The following is a 21,592-nucleotide window of genomic DNA, read 5'->3' on the forward strand; positions in this document are numbered from 1 at the left end:
CTAAATCCTGAAAAGAATTCCATGATTTGTGTAAGTAATTGACATAGACAGAAAGCTGAATTCAACTGTAAAAAGCTTTTCATCTCACCTTTAAGCAGTGAATTCTTGGCTCCAAATCTTTGCGGGATTGCTATAATTTACCAGACAATTGATTATGATGTCACGAGGAGGAGATGGACCACAAGGGGAAAACTTCCCCATACTAATTCGTGCTAGGCCAATATTTTATCCTTGCTTCAAGAAAGCATCATTTATATTGTATAAGATGAGGTTTTCAATGCCTGTCTATATTTTTTGAAGGGGCTCTTTAAAGGAAATAATCTATTCATAATTGAAATTCTCTAGGCAAATCAGATATCAACTTTTTCAACAGAACAGGTAATTAATTGGTTTGAATTTCAAATTGAAGGTCATCCTGTTATTGATTTTCGTGGGAACAGGAAACAAGAACATCTTGTTAAAATGATCTGCAAATGGGACCTAGGTGTGCCTCAGTTCTGTCTAGGGTCTTGTCACTGGACAGTGTCAAAACCCAATCAGAAGGAAGCCATCTCTGTTGTAAACATAACAAGCTGTTGGTTTGCTTCCAGGACTGCAGAGAAGAGCTGAACTGGAGAAAAGACCAGAGATTAACATTTCGTAGTATTCTATTAAGGCAGGTATTTCAAATCAAGAGCTGGTGCAGCTTCTAACAAAACATCTGTCAGTGTGTCAGAGGGATGTTGGAACACCACCTTCAAGAAGTTCAGCATCAACACAGCTGTGACTTAACACTTTCAGAAACCTTTCAACTGGGAATTAGATAAAATATCTTTAATACAAGAGGAGGGGAGCACTGAAGAAAGGGGGTGGTGACAGGGGAGGATGAAACAATACACCTGGGAGATAATATTAATTTTTTAAAAATAATATTTATGCCTGTGTTTGAGAGAAGGGTTTCTTGTTCCACATGCCAGACTATTTTAAAGTGGTCATTCTCTCTTGGCTGTGTTTATACTGCTTAAGGATGGTATAATGTACAGGCAACACAGACAAGTGGGTGGCAAACACTGGGGCCTTTCTAAACTGTAGTATTTTTGAGTGTTAGCTGGGCTAACCAAGTTGAAATGTAACACAGCTCTTCTTATGGTTCAAAGTGAAATTCTTAATAAAAATAAATAAATAAATAAATAAAAGAGCAAGTCTTCTATTCTACATACCCTGGAGCTGTGAATGCAGTTATTTCCAAGTTGACATACTTCTGTACAGGCATGACAGTGGCACCAACCATCTACATTAAGCCCTAACATTCCACAGAACCATTTTAGGTTTATTATGAGCTTCAAAGCCTGCTCATCCCCAAGAGAATATCAAGTTTAAGCATGTCATTGTGCCACAGTCACAGTTAACTTTCTTGAATTGAAAAGTACCTTTTCATAGGCAGATTTTCTTCAGGTGACCCTTGAAATTTCTTAGTTCAGTACAGAATGGTTTCTCTGACCCACTTTTGCTGCCCTCTTGAAAGCTGTAGATTCATCCTGCTGGCTCTGGTTGGAAACTACCTCTAAGTAAATTGGCGCTGGTCACAGTTTGTGTCAACACCTTCTTTCAGCTTCCTGGAGCTCAAGGCATCGATCCTGTCCTCCCCATTCCCAGATAGGTTTTCATTGTAGTCATTAAAAATGTAGCTGAGGGGGAAATCAAGAACATGTAGAATTGCTGCTGCTGTTATGATATTTAGATGTTTCTCACCGTAGAGGACTGAAGATTTGGAGAGGATCATGGACTGATCTCCTGGGATATTTGTTCTCTCCTTAAGGAAAGGAAGTCTCCATTTCCTGAATGTAAAATTTCTTCTTTTGGAGCCTCCTAGTTTTTAATTCCTACCTCAGTTAATAAACCATTTCTGTCTATTCCTTGCGTCTCAGAGATGGAACCTGACGGACTAGTCAGCATTGCAAAGGTCACCCTAAACTATTGGCAGAATACACTGCCCTTTGTTGCTCAGCCATGATAATGCTACTGTAGCAGTTAGCTGGATGTATTAGACTGCACGACTTTTCCAGAATACCAAATTGTCTATTCAGTTCTTTTAAACACCTGATGGAATGCCCATTCAAAAGCTGTCTCAAGTGTATTTTTGAAAGGGGTCTTAATGATAACTTGAAACGTCAGTGCTTTGGCCACAGGAGAGATAATCTATGCAGAGTGTGTGTTGGATTGTTTTGCTTCTGTAAAAATACTTTAAAATTATTCTCATCTTTCCGAGTTTTTCTGTAGTCTGAAAATACTGATGTTCTAATAAGTTTGAAAATTCAAGGTATTTAAAAATTTTCCTTTTTTAATAGTTTGTCTTCTGTTAGTGCCACAGTACTTTAAGATTATGCTTTTGCCTTTTTTAAGGAGAAAAAAAAACTTAAAAGCTTCATTTCTTTTCATATTTACTCATAATCCAAAAGTGTGTTTCACCCTTTTTCTATCTTCAAATTTCACAGTTTATTTACTGAAATACTACTTAAATTATATTCAGTATTATAGAGGAACAATTAATGATCATGTTACTTGAAACAGGGGAACTATACTTGACATAGTTTTTAATTTGCATGCTTAAGCTGGTTTTGGTGGCTCCAGTGCACTCTTGATACAATTCTTGTATACAGGTAGTGTCTTTATCTTGGCGCTTCCTAAATAGAAATGAGAAAAGATCCCAAGTGTAAGGTGCTGTGACTTCCACTAGTTATTTTCACTTATGCAGATATTTGGGCCTAATTACTTTCCCAAATGTTTCCTATGCTTCCATCCTCTAGTTCTGTATGTCCTAATCAGATTGGGTAAGCCATTTACTCATTTAGAACTACTTCTTTGGTGTCCAAATGAAGACTCTGGGAAATCCCTTTAATTTGTCTTTTAGTGTCTTTGAACCTCACAGCAGATGTATCCTGCTTTCCTTTCATGCATCCATTCAGTTGTTTCTTCTTTAGACAAGCCCATCTAAAGAAGAATATATTCCCTTTCTCTCTAAAGTAATAGAATGATCAAATAATTTTTTGTTGTAGTAATTCAACAGAGGGAACCAAACAAAACGACTTAAAAGAGAATGGCTATCCCTGAGTTGAGGCACTGAACAGTATTTGAGAACAGGTGATAGGGATAGAGTTTTGTGTTGTAGGCTCTTCAGGACCCAAATGTTGGTTGAAAGGACTTTCTTTTCTTTAACTCACAAGTATATTTATCTTAGAATAATAATCACTTCATGCTGTTCATTTTTTTTTTCTAGTTGACCCATTCTCCAGACCTTTAAAAAACTTTTTAAGTGGATGTAAATTCCATTTTAATTAGACCAGTGCAATCTAATACTGCAATGAGCCAGGAATGGAAGAAACATTCTGGATGTTAATACAACCCAAATCAACCATAGCCAGATAATTCCCCTGATCTTTGTAACAACCCCCTTCCCCACCTCCACAATTAAATGACCCTGTTGTCCTGGAGTTTCAACAAGACATTTAAGGTTCATTTAAAAAAATGATCATCCTTTACAGGATTCTTTGCTCTTGCATTTCTCTTTCTTTCTTCCTCTTGCCACACAGCTGTCACTGGTATAGGAGAAAGATTGGGGGGAGGGGAGGAGGAGGAAGCCTTGTTCAAATCGTGTCACGTAGCACTAATTCATCTGCTCTCATTAGAGGGAGCGAGGGACAGCAGTGATGGCCAAGAGCTGCACTCCACACATGACACACGAACAGTTTGGGGAATAGAAAATTGCTTTCTCAGGAAGCCCAGCCAATTAAGGACTTGACCATATTGAATGTCAAGTGTTAATTTAGGTTTTTCTTCATTTTCCCAGTAGTAATGCGGGTCCTGTGATGAGCAAATACATGTCAAGTAAAAGTTGATTGCATGAAGGACCTGGGTATTATATGTCACTGACAAGTCACAAATGTACTGAAGTCTTTTAACCCCTTAGGTGAGTGTGGTGGGGGAGAGGGAGGGAAGAAGGGGATTAATGGTACCTTAATGATAAGAATAGATGGTGCATGTGGGGGTGGTGCGGATGGTACAGGCAGGAATGGTAATTTATGCAAAAAAAAACCTGGGAATAGGACAAATCCTACTCTGAGGGCATAAACAGAGGCCCTTGAAAAGCATACATATATCTGATTCCGCCCCAGTGCCAACACATTGTCCACAATATGTATTTGGTTTACTAAGATTTTATGAAAAATAGTATACTCTGTGGTCTTGAACCAGGAAGTTCCTCATTAATTTTTGAGAGAAATAAAACATTCATAAATGACTACACTATTTTGGATATTTCAATGCTTCAGCTCAGTGCAGCTATAAAATTTCTGGCTATTTCCTTATAGTTTTAGTTCCTAATTAATAATTCGTTTAAAAAATTGACCTATGTAATACCATGTCATAGGAAAGAGGCAAAGCATAAGATTGAGAGAACGTTTGTTTTCTGTCATTAGTGCCTCCCCAAGATGGTATTTAGCCAATAGAAGCTGGTGGAAGGGAGGTCCATGGGTGTCTTTCATTTCCTTTTGTGCCCAGTTGTGGAAGGGAAAGGCATTCCAGCTTCAGTGAGTGAGTGAAGTACCTTTGCCTTTTCCTTTTTTCAACTAAATGTTGAATGTTGCCCATCATGTATAGCATCTCATTTCCATTCATCAGCATTCATTTACATATGAATGTCGTCAAAATAAGAGAATGCCTGTTTCTGTTGGAATTGTACAAGTAGCAAGTACAATGTAGTCTAAGCTATCTTAAAGCAAAACTCAAGAACCATCACTCACAATCTAGTCCTTGTTTTTCTTTAAACATGGAACCACTTCTCCTCTTCATGTCTTTGAAGATATACTCTTAAAACACTTTCTTGAAGAATACTCTCTTCTGTTTATTCCAAAGTGTTAACACTCTTGCCTTTGTATGTTGACAATGCTTATACTTTGAAAACTTAAGTGTGATAATGCATGTATTCTGGCAGCAAAAATTACTACTAGACTCTCTCTTCCCCTCAGGTTAGAAACTACTATCATTATATTAAAATTTACATTAAGGAATAATTAGGAAACAATTCCAAAAATTTATTGTTTCATAAAGTAGGATTTTCTTAAAAAAGAGTTCTTCTAATTAGGCTCTTGATATTCCATCAGGATGGAATATCAGTTCTTTAACATCTCTCCCACCTGTCTCAAAACCAAACCAAATGAACTTAACTGTCTTTCCCTTCCCATTCTGATAAGCTCGATCTGTGGGACTCTGATGGCATTGAGAGAGGACTGTTTAATTATAATCCCGATTGTCAGCAGCTTCTCTTCCGCTGGTGTGCTGAGAGACTTAAGTAAGTTTCCGTAAAGTAAATTCTGATGATGGCAGCTCAGGTTGCTGATTCAAGTTATTCCTCTCTTCTGTGACACTTTTGACGGATGGTACCTAATGCAATCAACCACTGGCCCAGAGAGCCCCTTTCCTTGGTTGCTTTCCTGAGTGGACCCAGGTTCCCCTCCTCCCTTGATCTTCCTTTGGGCACTCACTTTGCCTTGCCACCCCCATTAGGACTTCAGCCCGAATAGGAGGGAGAAGAGCAGCAGCGCTACTCAGGACAGGCTTTTCCTAAACCTCCATCTCCCAGTGGTGAAGCTGGAGCTGTCTCCCTTTGCGTGCGTTTTTGATAAATTTAAGAAGTCAAATCGCTGACACAGATAGATAATCCAAGTGTATAGGGTGAAGAGTTATAAATTAACACATTATTCCCTCTTAATGTGAAATACTTGAGAATGCATTTTCTCAGTCCCCTGACATCTACCCAGTGAGGGCTCGCATTGTACTTTTCAAGTGGCATTGATTTGTTAAAGCGCTGAATTAGCATCTCTGGCCAGCTGCCTGATCCACTGTTGTGTTGTGGGGCTCCAGTTCCTCCTCTCTCCCTCTGCCATCCCTTTTCCCCCCTTCAGTCTTCCTTTCTTTCTCTCTTCCTCTCCCTTCTGACTCTCTCTCCTCTTCTGTTTCGCTCCTTCCTGCCTCCTCCTCACTGGTTTTCGCCCCTCCCTTCCTGTCACTTACATTTCTTTCAGTGGGGTCCCCTACCTCCTCTCTTACTTGTCCTTCTTTTCCCCTTATGTCCTAATTCTCCTTTCCTTTCTCATCCCTGAGATTTTTCTCTCACTTGGTGTTGGAGTCTGTTAACTCTGTGGGGTGTATGTGTGTGTGTGTGTGTGTGTGTGTGTGTGTGTGTTGATTTAGCCAATCCCATGGCTCTAGAAGTCCTGAGATGAAGAAATTAACGTGTGTTTCTACCTGCATGTATGTGCTGTCTGTAATAGAAATCAGTCAGAAAAATTTCACTTATTTTTGCTTTCTAGAAATTGGAAGGTAATTTATAGAACTTTTAAACCCGTATTTCTAAATGTTATTTGACATAGTAGACTGATCTTCTGCTTCAAGGAAAATGGAAATCGCCAGTGATTATCATCTATGGGATCGCCTCTTATGTACTCAGCAAATTAAGTTGATATTTCTGCAAATTTTTAATTTTTTGCAGCTTTTTTTGAATTTCAGTGAACTTATTCTTCTTTAGCTGTTTCTGTATTCTGATTCCACTTGTTCACAGTGGTACAGTTTATATGGAGTACTTTTCACTGTGGTCTTTTTGACATGGAATGATTATCTAATATGTGATGCATCAATGTTCTGTAGTGGTGAATATTTAGATTATAAAACTGGTTCAAATATCTCTTCTTTTAGTAATGTGTCCCAATTCCAGAGATCTTCAGAGAACATGCATTGCTGATGACATGCATCAGGTTGCTGCCTGACTGCTGCACATACAGGTTCACTCATTTCTTTCTTTAGATTTTGGTCCCAGACACTTTGGGATCACTGTGTTGATTAATTTGACATAATCAAAAGAATGGTGTTATTTATTTGAATTTAGGCATTATCTTCTGTAATTTTAATCTCACGTCTTCAAGTGGTTCTGTCTTCAATTTTAGTAGGTATTCCACTAAGAACATCAAAAATTAATTTGCATATATACATTGATAAGAAAGCAGATAACTTGAAAAAAATCAGGTCTGTATTGTGTTTCATATAGGTTAAAACGACAATTTGATTTTGGCACTTACATTTTGAAATGGAAATATTTTACATAGGTTTTTATAATCTTTGCTTTGGTGTTAGGTAGATCCTTCCAAAACAAATACAATTTCTTCTTTTTGTAAAAAATTAATTGCTGTCTCCTTTTTAGAGTTATCATGGCTTGGCTGATGTGAAGGGATTAGAGTGACTTTTCAAGGCATGATAATGTCTGCTTAAAGGAAGGAGAAAGAAAAAAAAAGTCTTTTAACTAGGGCTTAAGACAAATTCCAGCTACTAAGGAGATAAAAATTGTGCTAAAGACGACAATTTGGTTTTATTTTATATGTGCATATTAAGTTGCATTGAGATCGTGTCATTTTGTATTTTAGGGTATTCTTGTAGATGAAGTAGAATGTTCTTCATTTGTTGCTGCATGGAGGTGACCTCACTTCCATGAGATGAAAGCTCAAACACCCCCTTCTGCAGGGATAGTCACAGCTCACCTGGCTGCAGGAAGGACAAACTTGCTGCCTTCTAGGACTGCTTGTGACTACAGTCACAGGGACAAAATAGTAGGATAAGGTTGAAAGTGAAAGTGCTTCACATGAAAATAATACTGAATGATCAGAAAAGGAAAAGAAAAATCTGGAAAGTGGACTTTAATAGTGAGAACTTGAGGGCAACCAAAAAAAGGGATGCTTTGGTAGTGCAAAATTATGGCTTCTGGTAGCTTAAAAAATTAATACTATTGTGATTGGGTATAAAGGGTTATCAGAGCAGATTTCAATTTAAGAACATTCCAGAATGGAGATGTAGCTAAGTGGTAGAGCACTTGCTGGTATGTGTGAAGCTCTGACTTTGAGTCCCAACAAAACACATCCAGAAAATTAATAAATTAATATTTTTACTCTTTCAGTATGGTTTTGTTTTTATTTTTGGCAGTGCTGGGGATTGAACTCAGGGCTTCTTGGATAGTTAGGCAAGCACTGTTCCACTGAGCCCCATCCCTAGGCCACTTGATGTGATTGTAATATTTTTGTGGTTTACACATGTTTGTTTCTTAATTTGCCATTTGTTACTTGAAGGCAGAACTTTGCGCAAGTAATAAAACCAGTAATTCAGTTTTTAAAAATTTAATGTTGTTGCTTTGTTTTGGGATACTACTTTAGCCATATGAAATGGTTAAGTGTACCTGTTTTGGAATTCATTACCTTTGAATTTTTCCGTTAAGTTCTCAGGAAATGGCAGAATTATTTCTGTTTTTGCATTTTGTAAGTTTCAATTAAATGTCACATAATCGTGAAAGAACTGACACCTTTGTAAGTAGTTCCCAAAGCAAACCGTCTTGTCAGTAATCATAACCTAGTTATGAATGCAAATGTAAAGTTTATTTTTTTAAGAGGTCCAAAACAAAGAGGGGGAAAAAAAAACCCACATGGAAACACAGCCTCATACAACTCAAGGAGTAAAGCATCTCTGCACTTAAACATAAGACTTTGAATAGTAGCAGTAATAATAAGAGAGAACTTTGGCATCTGCCCAAGTGCTTGTTTGAGAGGGAGCGGCAAATGGCCTGCGCAGTGTGTGGCTGTGCAGAAGTTCCAGGGTGACACATGCCTCACAAGCTGGTCACAATGCTAGGGGTCAGGGGTCACGTTCAAGAGCAGGGTGTTGCTGGATAAGGCTGAGGAAGCAGAGGTGGCCCCTCTGTGCTCAGTGTGTGGGTCTGTGTACTCCTTTCCCGTCAAAGCTGGCCCAGCACAGCCAAAAAAGCGGTTCCTTGGCAGGGTTTAATGGCAGGATGATGTAGTCTGTTGTGACTAGTGCATTCCTTTCAGGTTAAACTAGGGAAATGGCATTGTGTTAAAATTCCAAGTCGCATGAATGTTTTATTGCCACAGTGCATTTAGCCCTCCAGGGGAGTGTGTGTGTGTCTGTGGGTGGGGGTGGGGGTGACTTAGAGACTCAGGAACTATCAGAAGAACACTTCCCTTGGAAAATTTTACCCACCAGCATGAAGCTGATTTGCTGTGATGGTCACTTAGAAGGGTTTCGCTTTTTCCTAAACTGTGGCTGTTTAAAGTCTTCCAATCCGGACAATTAACAGCTGAAGAAAATATGACAAGACACACGCAAAGAGGTTGGGAGATAGAGAGGAGGAATGCGCCCGCCCGAAAGGAGCTGAGTGGCCTTCCTGTGTGAACTGCCTGAACCAGGGCCCCCTCCCCGCTCCATCCCTGTCCCCCCTTCCTGGGCTGTGTTTTGCTGTCTGCCTGAAGGCCAGGACTGATCTGTTAACCTTGCACTACTGACGGGGAGGCTGCTGCAGCTCATGGTACTGTATGTTACCATTACTACTCCCTCATTCCTTTTCACTGGCTTGTTTTTTTTTTTTTCCCCAAACCATTTCTCTATAATAACGGTTTATATTAGTCAGAGGGATACAATTTTGGAATGCAGAAGGTCCGAGTTGGAAACAAACTTTAAGTATGGTGCTCCCCCCAGCCCCCTTCCTTGGCATTTAGAAAGGCTAAACCAAGCCATTCTAATTCAATTGCAGCCAGAGGTTTCCAGTGTGATTTAATATCAGGAATTCTGGAAATGAGGTGGTTTAAAGATGCAAGTCATCTGGGCCTAGGATCTTACAAAGGGACTTTGTTGTGAAACCACATGAGCATCCTCAGGTTTTTAGAATGTTTTCAGGCTTTGTAGTTTTTTTTTTTTTCCCCCCCCAGATACATCCATTTTGCAGATTGCCCCCCACCCGGTCCCTCCAGGGGAAGCCCAGCCATCTCATTCACTGTTGCAGTTGTTTCAGGCCTACAGTTACTGAGGGCATATATGATTTGACTTCAGTTGTAATTGTGTGTGTTGCATATAACACTCTGGATTGTTTCATGATTTGATCTGACTCAAGTTAATTTATAACAGATTAAAACGTGGATGTATGGAACAGCTTTCTGATTTTGCATTCTGCCTTTCTAAAATATTCATGTGTCTGATTTTCTTTTTCCCCAGTGAACAAAACCATGTATTCTCTTAGGTTTACCTTAAAAAAGATAACATAACAGTTTGAATTTTAGTTTTGAATTGCCTATTTTCTATATTCTCAAATCTTGATGCTTTCTTTATTTTTGTGAGGTGTTATTTTTCTTCTTTAGAAAAAATACACACAGACACACACACATACGGTGGTTGTGTGTGTGTGTGTGTGTGTGTGTGTGTGTGTGTGTTTGTGCATACTTTGATAACTGCCAGATACTTAGGAGGAAAAACTTATAGAGCTGCTAAACTAAAATAGTTTTCTGTTGATAAGTTATCATTTTAAAGTTAACATAACAGAAATTTAACTCAAGAGTATAGTACAAATTGTGAGTGGGTCTGTTGCCCTATTTATATAGAGTTTTAAGTATGGGATTTATGTATTCCTCTAAAATGATGATTTTGTTAAGATAGACCTCCCGAGTTTAATCTGATTAGTGGTGTTTTGTATGGTGTTTTTTTCTCTTTAAACAGATATTGACTTTGTTTATGGGAGGTCTTAAACCAACAAGCAGTCAACTTTACAGCAAAATCAAGATTTATATGTGAACCTGGCACTTCAGATTTTAGGTGAATTCACTAGATATTTTTCCTTACATTCAAAAATAAGTCTCTTTTTATTTTATTGGGTCTGGTGATGTGATGATAGGAGTTTTCTTTTTGTGAGTTTTAAAATTGTAGTAGTGAATTTCAAAATGTAATATTTTAGAATATTACTTTGTGCTAGGCCCTTTTTTCTTTTCTTCTTTCTCTTTTTGCTCATGACCAACTTCGAAGTTGATTCTTTTTCCTAAGTAGTTGAAAAACTAAAGTGACAAATTAAGAAAAAAACTGTCATTTATTTCAACTCTCAAAAAATACAATTGGGTGTCCTGATCATAGAAGGTTTTTTATTTTTTTAATTATGAAAAGGATGTTACCATGTTCAAGCCTTTCCAATTTGATTTATTAAGTTTCCTTTCATCACCCAATAGGGAAAGAGTAGAATTACTACAATATCACATCTCCCTAATGAGAAAGTTTCAGCTGACTCAGGATTTTTTTTCCCTAAAACTTAGATTTTCTTAAAAATATATTAACACTTCTATTTCAGCATTTTTCTGTTCCTCTTGTGGTGGACATCAGTGGTTGACATTGTGGACTTTCTGGGTAGTTAAGACTGATCCTGCCGTGCTGAGTGCGGATGCTGATGCTGCCATGCATGAGTCCTATGATCTTGGCTAAGTCTCATTATCCCTGGCCTTTCTTTGGCGATGCTAGAGATTGAACCTAGGGACTTCCACATGCTAGGCAAGTGCTATACCACTGAGCTATGCCCCAGACCAATTTTCTCCAATTTTAAAATGGGGAAAGGACACTGAACTTGAGAATTTGTCAGAAAGATGAAATGAGACAAAGCTGCGGTAAGTAGTAAGTACTCTCTGTCAGTTGTTATCCCCCTCCCTTGAGCTGCACTGTTTGTTCTCTAGTGTTTTTCTTGGGGAAGCTTGACTTTTTAGAAACAATGGAAGAAGGCCTGGGGGGGGATGTTTAAATAAAATGTTTAAATTTCTTCATGTATCTATATAGGAAAGGAGGTATTAGGCCATTGGCAATTTTTTTTTCTTAAAAGAGACTTGTGCCAGGTGCAGTGGTACACACTGTACTCTTAGTGGCTTGGGAGGCTGAGGCAGGAAGATTGCAAGTTCAAAGCCAGCCTGAGCAACTTAGCAAGGCCCTAAGCAACTTAGTGGGTCACCCTGTCTCACAATAAAAAATAAAAGGGCTGGAGATGTGGTTCACTGGTTAAGAGCTCCTGATTCAATCCCTGGTACAATAAATAAATAGGTACTTATGTTATCCATTAGTGTATATTTTTACCACTCTGCAAAATTCTCACCAGGTTTTCTTTCATGAAAAACCTGTGATATTATTTCTGTGATACCTGGTATGGCTAAAGGTAGACTAGAGGCAAAATTGGCAGATTCTCTTGTATCCTGTTTACCTTTGTATTATTAGTTCTAATCACTTGTTTGAATTAAGGCTTCCTGTAGTATTAAACTCATTAGCTCTTGATAGTAGAGATTGAAAATGAATTTATGAGATTCTCTCCTCTCCTTAGGTTTGTGAAAATTCACTTATAATCATGAAATTAAGATGATAGTAGGGGTTGGGGTTGTGGCTCAGGGATAAAGCACTTGATTCGCATGTGTGAGGCACTAAGTTCGTGCTGATCCTCAGCACCACTTAAAAATAAATAAATAAAGATTTTTTAAAAAACAGGTGTTTAAGATAAAACTGCCTTCTGAATAAACAAGTTATTTGAATTAAGTTATACTTAAAAAAAAGATTTTACTAAAGCTAATAATGTTGATACTTATGTAGGATTAAATAAAGTAGCAGCAAGCAGCATACATGTATATGTGGGTAATATATCATTCTCATTTCAGGCTTAACACAGTGCTTTAAATATAGTAAAAGACTTAGAAACTATTTGTTGAGCAAAATAATATATGTTTTTTTATTGTATTTTAGCCCTGGATTAATAAATGTGTTCTCATGCCATACATTAAGCTTGTCATAGATGATTTTTTGATTAGTATTGTTGCTTTGTCAGACATCTAATTTCTTTTAACCACCCCAAATTTGAACACACTGCATCTCAATATCTGAAATAAATATTTGGCTTAGTGTTTACTTGGGCCTGTTAGTAAAGTTACAGAATGAACATTGATAACTAATTATTTTGTTAGGTAACTTTAATATGTATAGTGTGCTAGGTCTGGTGCTTGTGTTTTCTTATTATTCATTCTTACAAAAGCACTAAGGGGAGGTACTCTTGTGATTTTTTTTTTATAGATAAGGAAATAAAGATCTAAAATTTGTATCCAGCAAGGTTGACCCCAAATCCCTTGCTTTTCCCCTGCTGCTTTCTTTATCCATCTGTAACTTAAACACTAGCTACTTTAAAAAAGAAAAAAACAAAAGTAATAAAATTTAGTTGTTGAACCCACTTTTTTTCTCTTCTTTTCAAGTTAGATTTTATAAGGAAGCTGATATGTAGAACTGATAAAAATCAGAGCTGCTCTGGATGGAAAGGGGAGAGCTGTAGAGTTCTATCTTTTATGTTTATACTTGGAATCTATGGGATACTTACAAGAAAACCATAGCCTTATGACCCTGTACCCCAGGAACTGAGGCCTAGCAAAAATTGTTCTGCCATCCTGGAAATAAAGTTTAATTTATCTTTTCCTTAGAGGTATTATTATGTAGAATTCACAGGAAAAACAAATTTGTATACTTTTAAAGAGAACATATCTAAGAAATAACATAAGAGTTAATACCATTGTAAAAAAATCAGCTTTTTTTTTCAATGTATGACTTTTTTGCATGCTCATTTTCAGGGTATAAAAATTTTGTCTGATCCATTGTAATGAATTAATTTTACTTTGGAAAAAGGTAGAGAAAACCCAATTCATAATCTTTCTCTACAAATGTATACTGACTTAAGTTTGAAAATAATAACAAATTTTTGGAGTTTTATGTAATGTTATAGCACATCTGTGAAAGATATACACATATCACATATAGATACATGAATAAAAAGGGAGGACAGGAGAAAATGGATCCATCAACTGGGAAAATAATGTTGCAAAAGCACTATTTTAAATAAATTGCCTGTAAAACAAATTAATTGACATGATAATTTTGTAAATCATTATAAACCAGGAATTTCAATTTTTCTTACCTGCTAAATTATGTTAGAATTTTATATAGTACTTTATTAAAATATAATTTATTATTTATTAAAAGTTATATATCTAATAAAGTATTATATAAAATTGTGAGCATCATGAGAAGAATCCAGGCTTATCAGTCAGCTATATCTGCATTGAATTGCTCTTTATGTGATTTTGGGAAAGTTGTGTATCTTTCTTGAACCTCAGTTATCTCATCCATGAAATGGGACTTACAGATGGTACCTAGGAAGTCTGGCAGAGTAGATGAGCCTTGTCACTTCCACCTTCTTTTGCTGACGACTGCTGTTGTAGTTTGCCAGTCTTGTGCACTATTCTCTTAGCATCTGCTGGTCAACTGTGGCTCAGGTTTCTTAATTCTTGCATTGTGCAGTGTACATATTTGGCCTTTCCAATTACTAGTTAAATATTACTTGTGCCAATCTTGCAGAAGCTTACTTCTGCTGAAGAAAGTGTGGGTGGAGGAAATCTCTCCTTTCTTACTCTTCACTGAGAATCAGTCACTGAGCAGCATAATTCTAAAATCTTATGTGGCTTTTGGGTACTTTATGAACCTTTTTATGGTAACCCAGAAGCAAGGAACTGATTGGATTAATACATTCCCATCAAGGGACTGTTCTGTTAACCTCTCCCCCTCCTTCTAACCCATGGGTGGTTTTGTGAAGAAGGGACTTTTTCTATCCATTATTTAGGTTTGCCTTGTATAGTGGGGATGCCAGTTTATAGATGTTCAAGTTTTGGTCAGCTTTAGAGCTGTAAACAAAAGAAAAAGAAAAAACTCAAACAGTAACAACAAAAGCAAAAAACCTCCATCCAAACCAAAAATCTAAACAAAACACCTTCTTAGCTTTCTGAAAAACCCAGAACTTTAAGAAGTGCAGAATCTAAACTTTGCACACTAATTTTTATTTTTAATAGTTTTAAACTCGTCTGTATAACTTTTATAGAAAAGTTATACATGTTTTGTGCAGGTCTGATTAAGAAAACCAGAGAGAGAAAACTGTTGTTTGGGCCACCACTAAGGAACCATTTTATTCACATCTTTTTAATTATTTTTCTTTGTTGGCAAAATCATACAAATGCAAGGATATAAAATAGTTACATATAAGGATTATACTATATTTATATGTGGCTTTATAATGTATACACACACATATAATATATGTGTGTTATAGGTGGACAGAAAACCTTTATTTTATTTTTATGTGGTGCTGAGGATTGAACCCACTCCCTCACACATGTAAGGAGAGTGCTGTGTCACTAAGTCCCAGCATCAGCTCCTATATGTGACTTTATTTTTTTAACTCAACTATATCATAGGAATCTTTCCATGTCTATAAATATAATATCTATCATAGGGACTGGGTATAGCTCAGTGGTAGAGCACTTGCTTAGCATGGGCAGGTCCTGCATTCAATCCCCAGCAAACAAACACAATAAAAAGGAATGAAAAAAAATAATTTTAATGAATTCTTAGTGTGCCATTGTATCATAATTTATTTAATGTGCTGTTGCATCTTGAATGCTTGTTTTCTAATGGTGGTTTCTTGGAAGTGTTATTGCTGGGAAAAGAGCCTCATTTTGCATAGGTTAAAGTGGGTTGGCAGGCATTTGTGAGAAGGGCCAGGTGGTAAATATGTTAGAAAAGGATATGATTTCTGTAGTAATTCTTCAACGTTATCTTTATTGATCCAAAAAGTTACCTATGTAAAGGAATAGGTCTGACTCTATTTCAGTAAAACTTTATTAACAAAAGTAGGTGGCAAGGTAGCAGTTGGCTGGCAGGCAAGAGTTTACCTGCTGAAACAAATTAGCAACTGATTATGGATGGAGATTAATCCTCAGTTGGTTGTAAGCTAACTTGATGTATCTTAGAAATGTGTTATTATATCAGGGCAGTGTAATTTCCAGGTATATGGCAATCAATACTTATGTTTAAGAGGTTAGTAAAGGAGGTTTTCATACCTGCTTCTATTGCTGAAGTCTAGTAAATTTTAAACTAGGAGGCTGTAGAAACCACTGTGTATTTTATTGTTCTAGGCTTTAGATTTCAGCATATGTTGACAACCTGTGGGGGAAGGAAAGCCCCCTTCAACTTGCATTGTGAGGGAGGTGTGCATTTTCCCATCTCCAGAAGACTGCTTTATATCACCAGGTTTTAGAGATGGCCTGAAGAAAAGTGAATGAAAAGTCCAGTAGGAGGAAAGTCCAGCCTACTAGTCCATTTCTGAGAAGACTCATCTCAGCGGAAATAGACCCCAGATCAACAGAGTGACATTGAATTTGTACTGAACCTTTACAGGTTAAATTATTCTCAGAAGACTGCTCTGTGCATAAATAGTAACCTCTTTGCATCTCCAGTTTCTATAAAGCAGGAATTATTGGCCCCTAGCTGCCTCCGGGATGTTTGTTGAGAATCAGGTCAAATAATGAAATAGTTAAAATCCCTCCACTTGTAGTGTTGTGCTACTGCTGCCACAATGAATTTTCAGAGATTTATTATTTAGTGTATATTGGTTGACTATCTGATATGTGTAAAGCAGTGTGGTGGGTGCTGTGGGGGGAATATAAAAGTTCCTGTTTCTTAAGGAGAGAAAAATCATGTATTTTAAGTCCAAGGTTGTAGAGTGCTGTTTACCCTAAGGATACTAGAGCAATGGGAAGGAGGAGGTCCCTTCTGCCTTGGAATCAGGGAATTTCATGAAAAAAAGTATTTTTGGGAAATATGGAAATTTTCAAAAGTAGAATGCTGGGGAGGGTATTCAAAAAAAAAAAAAAAAGCACCAGGAGAACTATGTCAAATGAGGAAAGCCCATATTAGTATGCAAGAGACATCAAATAATCTAATTAGACTGTCTGCTAAGTACTCTTCATGAAGGAGGAAGAAATGATCAAGTTGGAAAGGCAGGTTAGGGCTGGGATTGTAGAGGGCCTGGAAAGAACTTCAATTGGTAATTTGTGGGGAACTCTAAACATCACCTAGGAGAATGTGTTGGACAACTGGTGGGGTGGTATCTAGTACAAGTTGACGAATGCAGAATAATCCAGCTGGGATCATCTCTTAGGGTTTAGTGCAAAGGTTCAAGCATGTACTCATTAGAAATGATCTGGATAGTATGTGTGTGTGTGTGTGTGTGTGTGTGTGGGGTGTGTGTGTATATCTGACCAGAGAGCAAAATTTCAGAATTTATTGGGTTTGGAAAATAAGCAAAAGGCTTTTATCATAATGTGTGGCTCTGAGTACTTGTTACTAAGATTATAGTGATAACAAGGCACAACACAGCAAAGTGAGGGGAGAGCCATACTGAAGAAAGGAGGCAGTGAACCCATTTGTTTTGCGTGTTTAGAGAGATGTTAATTAGACAACTAGAATATGTAGTGGGAGCCTGATGGGGCAGGACCAAAATTCACAGAAGGCATGTAGGGGTCAGGATTTGGGAGTCCTATTCACCTGGAGGTGAAAGAGGAAACCTGGGGAGAGCATCACATCACTAAAAGCAAGAACGTATGGGGAGAATGGCATTTTATAGTAGTGCTTATATTAGGTTAAGTCAGTGACGGAAGTTGCTTTATCTTTATGTAAGACAACTAACACCAAATCAAAAAGGAGAGCCTCACTGTGCATTTTATTATTTATAAAGTGTCCTCAAAGCTTCTAAAGCTACTATATTTCACAAGTAAAGCATTCAGTTTGGAAGAACATAACATATTTTATGAGTCACAAGAAAATATAGGAAACTCCGTTTTACTATATTTCTTCAACACTTCCTGAGAACCTTGATGACAAAGATGTCATTGGTTGGAGAGGCTTACATTCACTCCTCCTTACCTGTCTGGTGTTATCTTTTCCTCTTCCCTAGATCAACCAAGTTGAGATCCGTGTATTTGGGATAGGGTCCAGGGTATCCCATGGAGATCAACTTTGTATGCTTTTGTGCCTTTTTTGTTTTGTTTTGTTTTTAGGCTGGGGTCCTCAGCAGGCTTGGAGGGGGAAATGAGTGTGGCTCATACAGTGTGGCTCATGTTGAAGTTGGGGAAGTTTCTACTGTATGGAACAGCAGGATGGAATGTGCTTTCCCATTTTCTTTCTTCTCTTGACATTATCTGTGTTCCAGCTTTGTAGGCAAAGAAAGCCATGCTGCTTCCTTGATCTTTGGCACACTGCATTGCGAGCTTTGGCAGCAGGGTACAGGCTCCCCTGACTCTCCTGTTCAGAGTGGTCGGGATTCCTCCTGTGGCCTGCCTTCGGGCTCAGTCTTCCTAGTAAGTTTAACTCATTTCACATGGGGCACAGGGCTACTTTGAGGAATTTACATCTCTAGTCAAATGTTGTACATTAAATCTGGTACTACTTGCCCATTGTACTCTTTTTCCTAAACCTTGTATGCTGCTTACTCTTTTGAAAAATCATAATTGGTTTAATGTAAGGAGTTCAGTAGTAATTTGTGATGTTGAGTTTTTTTTTTTTATTTTTGGAGGTACTATTTTGTTCTTTGGCTTTCTAAAAACATGACACACATTCTTCTATCATATTTCTCGAAGAAAAAGAAAACCCCTTTCTGCTTTTTCACATATATTTTTCATTCACTCTTTTCTTGGTATTTATTAAATGGAGGAAGGGGGAAAAAAGATTACATTTGATTTCCATTTCTGTGCCTCTGATGAAGTAAAATAAAGCTAAGTGTATGTATTATCGTCCAACATGAACTTCTTTGTAGAAAATTTTCATCATCCAAACATATAAATAGAAAATCCAGAGGCTTGATGGTCTCTACTCGAAAGCAGTCTCTTTTCTCTTGTTAGTGATAAATTCATTCTGATTCTTGATCATTGTGGAAAGCCAGGGAGTGGAGCACAGCCAGTGGCTGAGTTCAGGATGACCTGCATTGTTTTCAAGTGCTTTTTATTTAAATGCTGTAGTGTCGGTGCCCAGTCTTCTCCATCTCCTATTTGTACATACGTGAAGTTGGTCATCTCTGTGTTCCTTAAGTGGCTTGTTCATTTTGGCTTTTGCCCCCAAACTCTTTTCTGGCTTTCTTCCTCTCTTTTATAGAATGAGATTTTGAGGAGATCTGGGTTTTATGCCCTGGTGCCTGCTCTTTTTTCCTCAGTTTTTAAAAGTTATCTTTTCCAAAACGAAATCATCTTTTGCCTTTTGAGTTCTCACCCATCCCCTGGTTTTCTAGTTCATTCAGGCTGATAAAGTTTAATAATCACTGAAAGGGCCGAGGAGTACTTTGGACCATCGACCTGGACTATTGGTCTTGTCAATCCATTTGCTGACCACACCCTCCAATGGGTTAGGTTTTTTTTAGATTTTATTCACTTATGTTCCATAGAAGCTCCTTACTTTTTAGATTCATAGGCCAAGCTGCTTGCATGAAAGACATCTCAGAAAATTGCCATTCATTTTAATTGCAAAGGACTTAGTTGGTTCTGAGGGACAGTTGAGTAAAATATGCTTCTTCCAACTTCCTCCAAGAAAGACATGACAATCAGCCCTTCTGTATGTTTTTTAGTTTCCTCAGTTACTAATATTTTCCCTTTGACACTTGAAGTTTGCTTCCACCTTCCCCAAATTCCTTCCCTCACTCACTGTCTGAAGCTTCAGAGCCCTCATGGGAGTGGTGTGTCGTAGTGCACTTTTGTGGAATGTGGTGGAAAGGAACATTTACTGGTGGACTGCGTACCTACTGCATGCTTGGTTAGGTGCTTTACCTGTGTCTTGCCTACCCTGTAGTATTTATTCCCATTTTATAGATAGAAGGAAACAAGGCTCTGAGAATGGTAACTGATCCACTTTACAAGGTGTTGCAGCTGGGGTTTAAACAGAGGTCTGATTTCAAAGCTAGAGCTCTTTTTCCTGTCTTTAGGGTGGCTGAAGTGGATCGTTGAAGGCAGAAAGTTAACCTGTACATGTATAAGCATATTTAAAAGTTTCATTTCACGTCTTTTGTCAAACTTGACAATATATATGTCAATAAGTAATAACCTACCATGGTCAATTTCCAAAATACTGAATTGCAAGAATGATTGTAACCAATTAAAAATAATCCAATTCTATACTTTTCTTTCTTAAATATAAAATCTCTCCCTAGCACAGGTGAAAATGTCTTTATTCTCATTTTCTTCAGTGCTAAAACCCAGGTACAACTTGAATTGTAGGAAATAAGTTGAACTCTGTCAAATGGTAGGGATTTTTTTTTTTCTAGTAAATACTACTGTTGTTGTTACTTGAGAGAATCTGTCTTCATTCCCCCTATCCATTTTTTCAAATATTGAAGAAGACTAGTGATAGGCTTTAGTTTTCTTGTTTAAAATAAAAGGAGTGCAGTGGAACCTCTCCCCTACCCCACTTGTCTGATGTGGAAATTAATAAATATTATGTGTAAAGCCCTTTGAGCACTCTAGAAGAAAGATTCTATGTAATTTTGTCATTATTCATGGTCCATTAGACTCTTCAGGATGTCACCAGGGAAGAGAGATTTTTACCTCTTATCCTATATTTTACAGTGTAAAAACAAGGTATTTTTGTTGTTGTTTGTGGCTGTAAAAATCTCCTGTAATCATACCTGCAGAGGTTGCTCCTGTCACAGAGCCCAGGGCCTGCTCTTGGGCAGCTCACTCAGGAGATGGGCTGCCCAGGAAGTGAGAGTAAACCTGCATTGCACAGCTGCTGGGAGGACAGGGTGCCCTCTCCTACCTCTCCACCCCAAGTCATCTTCCCTGTCTGTCAACCTGTTGAGTAGCGGAATCAAGTGCTGGCGAGCTTTTCCTTCTCTAGCCTCTTATCCTGATCCTGAGTTCATTGTTCTGAGATGATCCCAGAGAGGATTGGTGTTTCCCTCTGGCGCTGTCCCCGTCCCCCACACTTCTACAAGATGTCTGCAATCCTTATCGTGTTCCTGTTGTGACAACCCCGCCTCACCTAAGGCTTCTTAATGGCAAGTGTATTTCTTCCCATTCCTTATTGGAAAAATGGGTAAACACTCTTCTTTCTTTCCCATAGCTTTCTGATCTGTGAGCAGGGCTTTCATTCTTCCACTTTAGATTCCGTACACTTGGCTATTGGGGTCTTATTCTTTTCTCTTACTAGAGTTCCCCAGTAGAGAAAGCTGAGGCCTGGAATGTTTTCTAGACCAGAAAATCGTGAATTAGCTGCACGCCCAATCACCGAGCTCACCTTCCTAATTTTCAATTTTTTAAATTTATTTCTTTTGCAGCATTGGGTGTTGCCTGCACCACCATCTCCACAGTGTTGGGTGATCTGTTTGTTTCTTTATCTGTTCTTTCTCACAAGGGCCCTGGTGAACTTATTGTCCAGTCTATTTCACTTAATGGTCTTCCTGAATTCTTTGTGTTATCTGAGTGGTTCTTCCTCTTGCTGCTTGGTATTGTATAACCACTGAAATTGGGCTGAAGTTCCATCAGTGCTTGGAATGTGACAGATAGTTCTTGTGCCTAGCCATGTCCCTGAGCTCTTGAAGGGGGACATTTTTTTTCTGTTTCTTTCCTCCTTTCTGTTTTTTTTTTAAACCAATTTCGTGTATCCATTCTTTTCTAAGTTCTTCTGATTGTTTCCCTTATCCCCTCAACATTGCTAGACTGAATCCACCAAAACATGCATAGTACTTCAGAACTGATCTGGGCTTGTGGCCAGCTTAACTGAAAAGACTTGAGCTAACATGGAAGTTAGTTTGTTTATTTAGGCTGTGACTTTCATAGTGCCTATTAGGCAAAAAACCTACCTG

At 37.9% G+C, this 21,592-nt stretch overlaps 1 protein-coding gene across 10 annotated transcripts in view; it reads left to right on the forward strand.

Annotated features, from left to right (window-relative positions):
- Positions 1-21,592, forward strand: part of BNC2 (basonuclin zinc finger protein 2) — a 415,572-nt gene that overhangs the window by 144,070 nt on the left and 249,910 nt on the right. For 2 of the 10 annotated variants that reach the window (XM_081282141.1, XM_081282133.1), the window contains exon 1: positions 9,072-9,397. The exons of the other annotated variants lie outside the window; for them this stretch is intronic. In XM_081282141.1, coding sequence (XP_081138267.1) covers positions 9,395-9,397 — 3 coding nt within the window. In that variant the 5' untranslated portion in view covers positions 9,072-9,394. Of the gene's footprint in view, positions 1-9,071; positions 9,398-21,592 lie in introns of those variants that run through there. 10 annotated transcript variants of the gene reach the window in all.

The sequence above is a fragment of the Spermophilus citellus genome (assembly GCF_964194105.1).
Source record: "Spermophilus citellus genome assembly, chromosome: 2".
In the NCBI taxonomy this organism is placed as follows: domain Eukaryota; kingdom Metazoa; phylum Chordata; class Mammalia; order Rodentia; family Sciuridae; genus Spermophilus; species Spermophilus citellus.